A 13890-nucleotide genomic window follows, 5' to 3' on the forward strand; every position below is an offset into this window, starting at 1 on the left:
TGGAAGAGTACAGCTTGCAAAAGGTGCTTGCAAAATGAAATGGAGCAAACTTAAGAAACAGGAAGTAGAGGGAGATAGGGAGCATTGAGAAGGTAGGCACCAATGTCTTGACGTGGAATTATGAGAAGCAGAATATGATGGCAAGGGAGGACTGAATCTGAAGTGCAAGAAGGGGTTTGCTAGAGAGGCTGGGTAGAGCACAGTGGCTCTCAAGTGTTTGAAAAATTTTAGAAAACAGTTCCTAAAATCTGAAAGTTTGTCTGCTCCTCCTTTATAGTAGTCCTGATGGAACATCAAAAAACACTGAAGCCTTTCTATATGACCCTTTGCTAATAATGGTCATAAAAAATGGCAGGGGGGGAGAGGGGGAGAGGGATTCAGGAGCGTGTCAAGACATGTATTCCTTTTTATTTATTTATGATCATTTGAATACTTCCCTGCCTTTATAGGCCTCTTTCTGTCAGTAACAGTGGATTTAAGCATCATTCTTTCTCAGTTGGTACAGGAGCTAAGTACTTTTCACTTACCAGGCCAGCAGAATTCAAGGGAGCAACAGGAGTCATTCTATTTGTTTAAGAACAAACAAACAAAAACACCCCACCAAAAATAAATGTGCAAAGGACAATGTACCTAGGGGATTAAGTACTGCCTTCATCTACTTAATTATGAAGGGTATAAACAAAAACATTTGCATGGGAACTACTAAGTGCAAACACACTGGTAATGATTGGTTTCAGTCATAAAATCCTTTTAGACGATGCAGCTAAAATCCAGTGTTCTTATTTGGTCTTGTTTTCAGATACTTCCTGAAAACTGACTCTGCCTGTTGTGAAAACGGCTTTTTTGATAAAAACACAATAGCAGTGGCTTTGCCTACAACTCTGTCTTGAAGGGTCATGTTCTTCTTGCTTGTTCTCCCTCTTCTTTTCTATTAGTTGTTTTCACCTGACTGCTATATTTTAATTGGTATAAAATAGTGCTACTCTATATAAATATATTTATCCCAAAGCTTATATGATGGCACCGTGACATTAAGTATTATATTCAGGTCGAATTCACTGTAAAAAATACATCAGCTTTCTTCCGTTGTGGTTATTTAAAGTAAAGAATAAACCTAAACAGCAATGTCTTTGCTACAAACTAGTGTGACCCTTGATTCGGAGTTGCATCTGTTTGTGGTTGCTGTGTGAATCTGCTTTTGTCTCTTTCTCTGTTTAATCAATTCTTCAGGAACCTTTTAAAACCATTATCTTCTAAGCTGGTTTTGAAATGTTTTTGTCATCTTATTCCTAGATATACATGCATGCATTGATTTCACAAACAAAACGTTATGTTCTGAAAATATGGAACAACATCTTCCTTCCATGAAGCGTGTTTTTTTTATGAAGGACTTTGATACTTTGAACAGATTATTTTACCTGAACCCCAGATTTTAATTATACTGACTTTCAGAGTGAAGTTCCTTCTGTATTAAATTTGCTGCAATAAATTTTGCTGACTTCGAAGACAAAAGGGGGGAAACCCTGCTTCTACTCAGATAAAGCTATCCTTTCCATGGATAAAGAGTTGCTTTATAGGTCCTGTGTTTATCAGATGGGACTGTTAAGTTCAGGTTCAGCAGAACTAAAGATACTTGCTTATTTTCTCAAAAAAAAAAAGAAAAGAAAAAAGAAAAAAAAAGTATATCTTCATTTAATAGCCAGGATGAAATGCCTGTAAGAGATTACAGGCTAATGGAAAAATAGATAGGAGCTATGATTGTGCCAGCCTCATATTCTGGAGTGTTTTAATCTTTCTGAAGCTTGACTTCTAATTTGAGAATGCTTAAGCAGCTTTAATTCCTAATATTAAAAAAAAATTAAATTCTTAATGCCTATTTCTTCTTATTAAGAGCAGTAAATGCATATGGTTTAGCAATTCCCAGGCCTATTTGAAAATTAATGGGGTGAGAAGAATAAGTACTTTGAAAGTAAAGAATTTAGGGTGTTGTCAGAGAAACTTCCGGGAGGCAAGTAGACCTCAGACTTCAGCTTAAGTACTCTTTTTTCCTATTACCAGCCTGCTGATTAAGCAGTTTTCCCTGATGAACAACTTCTTATAGCTGACTAGTCTAAAGCGAGATTCATGCTTGAAGATAGGATATGCTAAAATAAGTCTCTTTTCTTTGGAAGAAAACAGGTGAAGCAACTTAAGTAGTAAGCTTAGTATCTTAGCACGTGTAGACTTGTGTGTATGTGCGTGTGTGAAAATGTGTGTGTATCTTTCTGATAATTTTTACCTTTTCTAAGTAATGACAGGCAGTTCATCTCTGTATATGAAGACAGTTCTCAATTTCAGTGCTGTAGTCAGTATACAATTTCTTACACTACCTCTAAAACCATGAGTATATTGACTAAACCGTTGGAGCGTTACACAAGTGTGTAACTGGACTTTTAACTACACTCTGGCACTGTGCTTAAAGTAGAGCTTTTGCCTTTTTTTAAGAAGGAATAGGGAGGGGTTGAGATTATGTACCATGTCTGCCTTGGAAAAGAGTAAATAGATTACAGAAGAAGGATAATTGAAGGGAAAAAAAGAAGTGTCATATATGTGATATGCTATTTGGACTTAAGGTTTTCCCAGTGGTTATCCTGGCTATGTTGGTTTTTTGGTTTTTGGGTTTTTTTTCAATTGTCCTGTTTGTACCCCCCAAATTTTGGTTTGTGGGATAATCCTTATGCTCCCTTCGTTGTTTAAAACAAACAAAAACTTGCAGGTGACAAAGTCACCAAGATATTGTAAGCAGCTGTCCTGAGATGTGGCTACCTGCAACTTAATTTAGCTGGATTAAAAATTTCAGTTGGATACTACTGCCTGTTCACAATTTGTTGGATATTTGTAAATGCTTACTAAGAGACTGTCAGTGCCATAAACTTTTTCTGAGAGCAGCTAACCTTGCTCAAAGGATTTGGTTTAAAGTGGGCCCTCTCCCTTCCTTCAGCTACGGTTCCTTCTGGTTCTTCACAGCTGGAAACCAATGCCTGCAATGATGTAATAAAGTGTAAACAGGGAATTGAAGCCGGCAGTCAGGACAAATGTTAAGCCTCCTGTCTAAAATATCAGCCTGCACCTCGTGCATCTCCTCTTAGTTGGCCAGGCTGAGGCAAAGAGACTAGTCACTGAGGTGGCAGACAACAGCTGGAACACTGTTGTGGAGAGGAGTAGGAAAGGTGTTAAAGGTTCAGGAAAACCTGCAAGATAGCCCCATGCAACGCTACAGGCGTAGGGAAGAGCGGCTGGAGAGCTGCCCACCAGAAGAGGACCTGGGGGTGCTGGTCGACAGCCAGCTGAATATGAGCCAGCAGTGTGCCCAGGTGGCTGAGAAGGCCAATGGCATCCTGGCTTGCATCAGAAGTAGTGTGGCCAGCAGGACCAGGGAAATGATCATCACCCTGTACTCAGCACTGGTGAGGCCGCATCTTGAATCCTGTGTTCAGTTTTGGGCCCCTCACTACAAGAAGGATGTTGAGGTGCTGGATGATTTTAAAGGTCTTTTCCAACCTAAATGATTCTATGATCTGGGTGCTCAGGGGCTGCGACAGCCTCAAGAGCTGTCCAGTGCCACACTACAGGTATCCGTAGCAGGATGATGGTATGAAGAGGAGGTGTGAGGAGGACTGGGTAGAAGGATTGACAACTTGGTGTTAGCCATGTTTAGCTTGTGCTGACTGACAGTTCATTAGAAAATTCCTGTGAGAAAATGTCTGACATGAAATGTAGTTGTTACCAGATACAGCAGATAAAGTCAAATTTTTAAATGTAATTAGGAAAGATGATCTTATAAGTGCATGCACATATTTCAGTTTGCAATTTGAAGGAAATAAATTAGTCTGAGAAAACAGTTGTTAAAGAATTGATTCAGCAATTCTATTTCCCACAAGTCTGTCGAGGAGCCATTTAGGCAGATCTGGACATACTAGGTCAAAGCAAAGTGAAGATGGTTGTAAAATTCACAGCTTGAATGTGTTTCTCCTTATTTTCAACCCCGTTAAAGGAAAAAAATGCTTGTCCAGGTTATTAAAACCTATTGACAGGACAGATATTGTCTACCTGTGGAGCACTTCTTGTGGCTTTATACTTTTAGATAAGGAGAAAATGTTTCTATATCGGTATAGGTGAATTTTGACTGGTTTGTTTTCCTGCTGTAGACTTCATGCTTGCCTCTTAACCTTTTATTCTTTCCTGAGGCATTCATCCCATCTGCTGAATTAGACAAGAATTATATAAATGAAAGTAGGAAGTGGTTGTGTAATTCGAGTCCTTCATAATGTAAATGTTTCTCCAGAAGACTTAATTCAGGTCACTTCAGCCAGCTTCACTGGCATAGTCCACATTTATAGTGCCTGACTTTGCTACCTGAGTGTTCGTTGTTACCTGTAATTGTCTGACCCTGCATCAAGGATTGAACTCTTTTTGCAGCAGGCTTGCTTCCCTCCCCTTCTCGGTGTTGCTCCACAAACATTCTCCTGGGGGAGAAGCTGTCGCCTGAGGAGGGTGTAGTGTTGTCTGTCAGTTTTAGTCATCAGACAAGTTAAGCTGTCTCAGCCAAATGTGTATTTATGTAATCGCTACTCTTTCTACGTTACTACCTTTCTTGGATATTGCAAACTTGTGTCTGCTGTGAATCCCCTAGACATGGACTGTTGAATTCATTTAGCAAGTCTGAAGTTTGTCAGAAGAGTTTTTTGACTTTGTTCTTCCTCCTCCTCCTCCCCTTTGATGCCATGCATTTCCTTGGACTCCTCTTGCAGAAATCCAGCTACTCAACTGGGAGGTGGCTTTAGACAGCAACTGGGAGTTGGCTGTGTCCTCTGTCATGCTTATTTTTATGGAAACAGGTTTCCCTTGAGTATTGGCTGTTCTGTTGAAACAAATAATACGTTACCCAGAAAATCAAGCATTTTTCTGATTATAAAGCATCATGACCTCCACTATTCTGAACTTGGGAGGAAATCATGTGGCGAGACTAGCAATTTGTAAGTGCTTTTGTTTTCAGTACTGTCATATACAATGGAAAAGGCAGTTTGGTGGGCTAATATATTCCCTGAAGTACAATTACTGATTTTGTTTGTAATTTTGAGTGCTTTTTCATAACCTGCTTTACAGCGAAGGTATTTCTAACTGCAGAACCACTGTCTAAGAAGTCTTTTTTTCTGGGACATAACTCAGGAAAATAGGTCTATGCCTCTCTGTTCTCTCTAGAATGTTCCCTAAACTTGGAATACTCCTCAGATTAAATGAGAAACTAGTATGTTTAGAAACCGAAACAAAAGCTAGAGCTAACAACAGTCAGCTGGGCTAATACTAATTAGTAATGCCTCTATTTCCTTCAGTGTGTTACTCCTGTTCTCTTGAATCTTTTTTCACGGGCTATAAGCACATAGTGTCTTGAATCGTTGTGTGATCACTGAAATCTAAAACGAGATGACAAAAAAGGAATGTTTTTTCAAAGCAGAAAATTTGCTACTCTGGTACTGTTAGAAAGACCTAAATTTTGACTGCACTGTATGGACTTATTCTCAAAAGTAATACATGATAGTGTTCTATTTGTTCTTTTTATTTTGCTGCTTTCTGTAGTCCCTCTCTGTAGGCCTGTGCTCATGTTCTGAACAACTGCAGAGTGAGTGCATGTCATGGTTTAACCCCAGTCGGCAACTGAGCACCACCCAGCTGCTCGCTCACCCTCCCCTCCCCACAGTGGGATGGGGGAGAGAATTTGGGGGGGGGAGTAAAACCCCTGGGTTGAGATAAAGACAGTTTAATAGCACAGCAGAGGAAGAGGAAATAATAATGATGATGATGAAAGAACATACAAAAGAAGTGATGCGCAATGCAATTGCTCACCACCCACTGACCAATGCCCAGCCCATCCCCAAGCAGTGATTGCTGCCCCCCAGCCAACTCCCCCAGTTTATATACTGACCGTGACATCATATGGTATGGAACAGCCCTTTGGCCAGTCTGGGTCAGCTGTCCTGGCTGTGCCCCCTCCCAGCTTCTGGTGCACCTGGCACAGCATGGGAAGCTGAGAAGTCCTTGATTAGTATAAGCACTACTCAGCAACAACCAAAACATCAGTGTGTTATCAACAGCATTCTCATCCTAAATCCAAAACACAGCACTATACCAGCTACTAGGAAGAAAATCAACTCTATCCCAGCTTGAAACCAGGACAGTACACAAGCAAATCTTCATGATCAAATGGTTGGCTATTTCATTAATATAGGTGGTCTTCCTCAAGAATAAGACATCAAAACAGTCTGAAGATCTTTCAGAAGATGCTCTCTGTAACGAATTCTAGTCATTCTGTTTGTTCCTGTCTCCTGACAAGCCAGAATAACTCACTGGAAACAGCTGTGGACTTAGTTATAAACAACTTTTGCCTCTTTTTGACCTCGTGCTCAACAGGAGCACAGTGGTTGCGCAAAACAAACCAGTTCTGTTGTAAGATGACTAAGTTCCATAACTGTATCTTTGATGTACATAACTCTTGGAGTAAGCCATAATGTTGGGGGCGGGGGGTGGGGTGGGGGTTGCATATATAACCAACCTGTTAACAAGCTGCTTTAAAATTTACCTGTGATTTTTCAGATTGAGGCAATGGCACCAACAGAAAAAAAAGTTCTTGCTGCAGAAGACTATAAATAAGCACAGTTTATTAACTCTTTAACACCATGATGCATGCTAATGTATTTTTTAATTACATAGTGTATGAAAGTTTTTAAAAATAAGCACTTTCAACATTGAGCTCAAGTGATATGAGGACCTTTTAGTGCGGATATGGTTCTGGAAGTTCCACCAGGGTAGCTGAGGGACTAAAGAAAAAACTCTCATGTTTCCATATGTGATAACAGGAAAAGTGACTGTAGCAGTCTTTTAACTTAGATCTTCAAATAGGTTTTGCAAACCCGGTGTTCCCAAGGACAAAAGCCTAGGGCATCCTGCAGATCCTTTTGCCTATTGCTTGTAAAGAATCCGAGTTTGACCCTCTTGAACAAGCTGGAGGTTTCCCTCATGCTTTATTTTGAGTGAGTCAAGCTAATTCTTTTGGGTGAAAGTGTAGTTGTAATGGCACTTAAAAATTTAAGCAGTGTAAAACAATCTGAAGGAAGGTGAAGACATGGCTTCAAACGTTTCACAACTGTCTTAAAGTGACCATATTTTATTTTTTCTGCTGCAGTTCACAGATTTGAATGTGTTGGTAATTAATGAAAATACAGCATTTTTGCTTTCTCTGCTATTTGCAAAAATAAGGAGGGTTGGTTTTTTTGTTGTTTTTTTTGTTTGTTTGTTTGTTTTTTGCTTTATTTAGATATGCATGAGCTTTTAAGAATGTAAAGTGAAGAAATGCTAGCACTTAGGAATATTTCTGAGATAATTCACAATGAACGCTCTCTTATGAAAAACAAGTATTATCAAACTAGTTGCTTGAGTACTACCAGGTGTGTGATGGTGTGTGTTGTGTCGTCACCTGTCCTGTCCCTCAATTCCCCTGTTCCCCAAAACTAAGAAACAAATTTTCTGGGTTATAATACAGGACTATTTCTTACAGTTCTGGTGTCCTTATTTGTGCCTAGTCTTTGGGTTGGGGTAGATAGCTCTGTATCTTACAGAGGCATCCCTGCAGTTTCTGTGCCAAGTGTCCAATTGCTATCATTCTTTCCCGCTCCAAGCATGAGGCCTTTCAGCTTTTCCTTTCAGAGAGTGCTTTCTAGCCAATTTGTTTAATTTCTGATGCTGGGAAACATTCTGTGAGTTTTGTGACTCTCTCAGCCACAGTGAATAATTCATTAACAAATCACAAACTAAAATGGTTTGCACAGATTGTCAAACAATTTTATTTTTTAACAACTTCAACAGAAAATAGGGCTATAATTGGCAGATAGGCATTTGGCACTGCTCTGGAGCTTTTCTGTATGGATACTTTAACTCTAAGTAGGTCAGAGTTATAACGAAAAGATCTATTTCTGTCTTGAGTTGTCACACTCTGAGGTTGTCAAATAAGTAGAAGTTTCAAAGAACACCATGTCTCTAATTCTATCGCCTCTAATATGAATTTTCTTCTTTTAAAGTCTAGGGATTCCATCAAGTTGGATGACCTGAAGGCAGAGGTGTCACCACGAATTTCAGCAGAAGATCTGATTGATTTGTGTGAGTTGACAGGACCAAGTCATTCCAAAACACCTATAAAGAAAACGAAGTCTAGCAAGCCAAAGCTGCTGGTGGTGGACATTCGTAACAGCGAAGAGTATCCTTCAAATCTGAGTGCCAGCCTTGCCAAATCATGCTTGTGTCAGTTACCTCCTCATTGTCTGCAGGCAGTGAGATGTTAGAATGGTAAATAATGAAAAGGGATGTGGTAGAGGTACAGTGGAAGAACCAAAGGCCGATTTTTTTTTTTTGTCATGGAGAGACCTGGTTTGCAAAGAAGAGGACAAATGTATTTTTGCCTTCCAATTTTAAGCTGTGGGTCTAGTGAAACCACTTTGTACCAGTAGCACAAGTGCTTTAATGCTACTTTTTTTTATGACAGGTGTTGTCAGCAGACCTTCCCCAGTTAATATGACCAGTATTTTGGAAGGGTGTGAGGCTTTCCAATTAAGTGGAAGCAGAGATAGAGAAGAGTTGATAGCTCGTGTGTTTTGTCAATCTCTCCGTGGAAAATCAGTTCCTATTGAGTGCCTTCTTGCTACTGTCAGGTAATGAAGCCATATGGCTGCCCTAACTTACGTCATCTAGTTAGCTTATGATCAGAAAAGGTATCTTGAAGCTATATTTTTATTAGGGCCACTATCCTGTGTACACCTTACTCATTTGTGCTTTTTCAAATACATAGTTCTTTGCATGTGGAGGGGTTTTTTTTATTGTTTTTCTGAAGTAGCACAGTTATGGGGCTGGGTTTGTTTGGGTTTTGGAAGGGGGAGTCTTTCTTACTGCTGTGCTTTGCCAGGAACACACATCTTCATCGACATCCATCTAAAAGTGGGAATAATGACAAGATTTTATTAAAGGTAACTCTTAACGTTATACCGAGTATTTGGGAATATAGTTATTATTGGTTTGTATAATTTATAAGTATTTGTATAATTTTATAAGCATCGCTCCTTTCATAATAGCAAAGGTGATGTAGATAATTGTTTTTGCAGTAGATGTACTCTTAGCTTGCTGTGTCACAAGGTATAATTCTGAATGGGCAAACAATACTCACTGGAAAAATAACAAAAGAATCATGAGTTTTAGTCCACCTTTTACTTTGAGAAGGGAGGATCATTCCTTTTATGTATGTCTGGCTCATTCTTAAAGATCTTCAGTGACAGAGATTCAACAGGCTCCCAACATCTCTACCATTAGAAAAGATCTTCCAGTGCCTAACAAATGCTCCTAACATACTGCATGCATATTAGGAAAGTGTAAACTCTAGACAGTGAAGTGAATGGTGGATCAATGCCAATATTTGGGCTAAAACATTTAGTAAAAATTTGAATAAATAATGTTTCAACCTTGTTTTTTTTCATCTAGTATGTTAAAATACCACTTTAAAGGTAATTCTATATGCAGAAAAACACTGCCACTAACATTTTTCTCTATTAAATATTTAGCAATATTTATAACAAAGTATGGTGAAGTAGAAAAATAAATATTATTTTTACTATGTAGAGGTAAATTTATTATTTACATAGTAAAAAGAATAGTATAATTGGACTATTCTAAATTAAAACTTATATTTTCAAGGAATTATAATTTTATTGTATGCCAAACTTGAACCTGTAATGTGATCTGCTCTGTAGATAAAACAGAATGGTCAAAGGAACACAAAAAAAGTAATTTTTCTTTTGCTTGCATGTATTAATTTCATGCATCAGTTAAGGATTCCAATTAAGTAGAGATTCATGTGTCTGAGTAGTTTGACTCTTTATTTTCTGGACTCCAGCAGCTTCTTTACTTCTGGACCTAGATAGTTGAAAATGTGGTCCTCTTTATTCAGAAAACAGTAAAACTGGAGGCTATTTTCTGAGAGAGAATTTCTTCATCAAGAGATAGTACTTTTTAGACTCCAGTTTAAAAGAGAAGCCCCTGGAATTAAAGACTATAAAAGGTTATTGTTACTGCATAGAAAGCTTCAATACTACCAAGTTAAATAATGTTTCTATTTCTACAGGCATCATTCTGTTAATTATTTAAGCTACTTCCTAGAAATCATCAAGGAGAATGCCGAAGGAGAGCAAGTAATATAAAATGCCTAGACTACAGTCATTGCACTGAAAGGCTATTATCTGTGTACGGTAGTGGATTTATTTATATTATGATCAGGATCAAAGGCAAGGCGTTTGGTTAAATGTTTCTATAGCTTTCCTAATAGCTTGATAATAGGTTCCACTCTACTGGCATACTAATCCTATTCTACTCTAGCAGAGTGGATTCAAAATTTCAATTATTTTAAAATCATTTGACTCCTATGAAGTAAGTGGTTTTATGAGGCTGTCTTTCATATTACAAAATTTTAATCAGACTTTCCATTTATATTTCTTGAATGAGGAGGCACGCTGGAGAGAGACAATCTCCATAGCTTGAACGGTGCACTGTAATCACTGTTGTTTCGGTCTAGTTGGAGACTATGGAAGACTAAAATGTCCTGTCCTTTAAATAGTGGGTGGACTTAAATCTTCCTGGTATTAGGAGGTGGGGAATGTCATTATTAAAAAGGCAGCCTGGTAGGTAGTAAAATTACCCCTTGAGTGAGGTGGTTTGTATGTCAGTTGTAGACGAAAACATACGGTATATAGGAAGCTATTAAACTGTCAGCAGTTCTTGAATATGCATGGGGAACCATAGGAATACTGTGCTCAGTGTCCTGTTCATTCTCACAGTAAGGAAGCAGTCTTTGTGTTTGTCACAAAATTTCAAGAAACTGTACAATAGGATCAGGCAGTCTGTATGTTACTGTGGCGCGTGTTTTAAAATGTGGCAGACCACTGTGAGGTGTTTCAAAAATATGATCGTTTCTTAGGTTTTGTTGTTAGTCTTCCTCATTGTCTATGCCTGCCATGCTGAACTTCACTCTCACTTTGCTTTCAATGCGATTCCAAAAAAAGCATGAGAGGACTTTCAGAAAGTATCAAACATGCTTCATATTTCATACTAGGATGCACTTGAAAGCTAAGGCATTGTTTTGTAATGAAGCTTATGTTGCAAGGCCACGAGCTACTAACCCTTTTTCCCAACAGACAGCTTTGTAACAGAAGCCTTTCTAATGAAAAGGTAATATACCCAAAGCAGTCTCTCTGCTGGCCAGCAATTCGCCTAAGGCTCATTTCATTAAGCATGTTAGCAGAAATACTGGCAGCCTTCCATTCTTGTTATGAAAGTTATAGCTGCATACTTATGGTCTCTCAGTCTGTAGCACAAAATCTTGGCCTTTTTGTTAATTGTCTTAGTACTGGAATGTTTTAAGATGGACACTTAAGATACGGGAGAATGTGAATGACAGCAAATACAGTTTGGATCCATCTAGTTTGGTTCTAATGTTGATATCAACTGTATATCTTTTCTAAAAGATTAGGTCAAGTTTCTCTGATCAGTTAAGCATACTCAGTGGCATAAGTGTGAGCAACTAAATCAGTCCAAAGTCATTTTCTGTCTAAATGATGATCATTTCAGAACTTTTACCCTGGTTAGTAGCAATTAGAGTGATGTGGTTATAAACGGGGTTGGGGAAAGGGCGTTGCCACAGATTAGTGAAGGAGGGGTGTCATAATTTTCCCCTTCAAAATATGAACAAACTGACAAATTAATGAATGGTACGCGATAATCTTTTGTTCTTTCAAATGTTTTTATATAGCCATGTTTTTCCCACGCTAAACCAATGATGATCATAAAGCTTGAAACTGTTACATAAATAATGAGAAATGAATGCTAATATTAACCTAAGTCAATTAAATCTTACCTCCATTTAAGGCAGCTCCTTTATGTAAAAGGATTCTGGGATTTAAATATAAATTAAACTAGCTTTCTGCGAGTACAGTAATAAACAGTGACTAATCTGGATATTTGACATTGCATATATTTTTGCAGAACTTTGCTGTTTCCCATCTCTTCAAAGCTATTCTTGTTTACAGTTGGGGAAGGGGAGTGTTCCAGGTATGTGAGTACAGTCTATGAAAGTAATTCAGAGGTTTGTCAAGGTCATGGCGCATTTTCAAATTCATAAAATCCAGGTAGTCATGGTCCAACTTAATTTTTATTGAAGAGACTTTCACATTCAATATTTGTTCATAAAATCTCATTGAGTGATCATCCTTTGAAAGTGAAGCATAAATAACTATATCTGAGTTGCTGGCACTCATATGTTCTTTGCTTTTCAATATCCAATACACACTTGCTGTTAGTGGGACTGCAGATAATATACATAATGCTCATTGTCTGGGAATCTGAGTGCATGGACATTAGAATTTCAGTTTGGACCAAAATTGTAGGGGGCTTGTGGGGGTTGGCAGGAGGTTTAAGGAAATTTTCCAATAACCCATATTTAGTTTTGGTTCTTATTGTACGTACTTCATTCCTTTTGCATAAAACTCCTCTGGAAGAGGTGCTCCAGCTGCTTATTGGTATTTGGCTCCTGTTATCAGACTAGAGCTGATTTGAAGTAAAATCCACAAAAATATGTATACTGTGGATATTGGTTCTTTAGCCCCAAGTGTTTCATTTAGCAGATCAGTTTCTGTAGTGCTGTGCTATGTCCTTTATGAAACAAACAACTCTTCATTCTGTCCTTTTTTTCTGTGTAATGTCAGAAGTTGTCTTCTCCATATGAGTACATAGTAAATGAGGTTTGTCAAAATATACTACCAGAAAAGACCAACACTGTTGTATCATGATGGCCAGGATGAAGAGCAGGTTCATCCCACAGCTGTGCGTGTACCACAGTCTTCTCCGCCTTTCAGATGTCCTTAACTGATCTTCCTCAGCTTTAATCGTGGCCACATTTCTGGCAGCATCAATGTCCCGTTCGCATCAGCATTTACTGCAGAAGGGGATCTCATCCAGTGCCCAGCAACTGCCACGCTCCAGAGCTTTAAGGGAAGAGTTGTGGTGATTGTAGGAAATGCAGTGAAGAACACAGCTGCTGTAAGTATATTGCTATAACATGTATGTTTATACTTAAAAATACTTCAGTGGCATGAATGCAGACAGTAGTAAATAAATGCTAGAGTCTGGATAATTCAGATTAGTAACTTTGGGTATGATGACAGGATTTGGGGTGATTTTTTTGATGTTGTTCATTTCTGCTTCTAGACAAAGACATTTCTCTTCAAGTGATCAACATCTGAGAAGGTTGATGTTTTGAAATTAAATTATTTAACATTACCTTTTTCAGCTTTAAAATCTTTATTTTTGCGAGGTTATAGAAGTGACATCAGCACTTCTAACATGCATCGGTAAGATCTAGTTTTCGAAACTGACTTTCATTTACTTTCTGTCCTGTTAGTAAGCACACACAAAATAATAGGGTGGGGACAGGTATGTTACGAAGTCCAAAGGAAATAAGATATAATTCATATTCCTACTAAAAAAAAAAAAGATAAAACAATGTATTAATTAGTTTTTTAGACTCATTTAGCTCATGCAGTAGTGCTCAGCGAAGAGGAGAATGGTTCCTACTGGTAACTTCCATATGATACTTTTATTGTCAGTGCCTTTAACTAGACGGGGAGAATATTCAGACTTGCCTGTTCCTTTTTATAACTAAATATTTGGTGGCGCTTGTGAACCAGCAGAATAGCAAGTAGAAGTATTTCTTTTGCCATTCTTCTCTCAGGTGAAGGAAAGTTATCGTCTTTTTCTTTTTTTTTT

The 13890-nt window shown here is 38.2% G+C and overlaps 1 protein-coding gene across 17 annotated transcripts in view; it reads left to right on the forward strand.

Moving 5' to 3' along the window:
* The window catches only part of TBCK (TBC1 domain containing kinase), a 158008-nt gene that overhangs the window by 91555 nt on the left and 52563 nt on the right, over nucleotides 1-13890 (forward strand). For 16 of the 17 annotated variants that reach the window (XM_082316533.1, XM_082316531.1, XM_082316526.1 and 13 more), the window contains 2 exons: nucleotides 8112-8287; nucleotides 13005-13164. In XM_082316533.1, the coding sequence (XP_082172659.1) occupies nucleotides 8112-8287; nucleotides 13005-13164 (336 nt within the window). Of the gene's footprint in view, nucleotides 1-8111; nucleotides 8288-13004; nucleotides 13165-13890 lie in introns of those variants that run through there. The other variant, XM_082316524.1, reaches the window with a different exon arrangement.

Source organism: Platalea leucorodia (genome assembly GCF_965183815.1).
Source record: "Platalea leucorodia genome assembly, chromosome: 6".
Taxonomy (NCBI): domain Eukaryota; kingdom Metazoa; phylum Chordata; class Aves; order Pelecaniformes; family Threskiornithidae; genus Platalea; species Platalea leucorodia.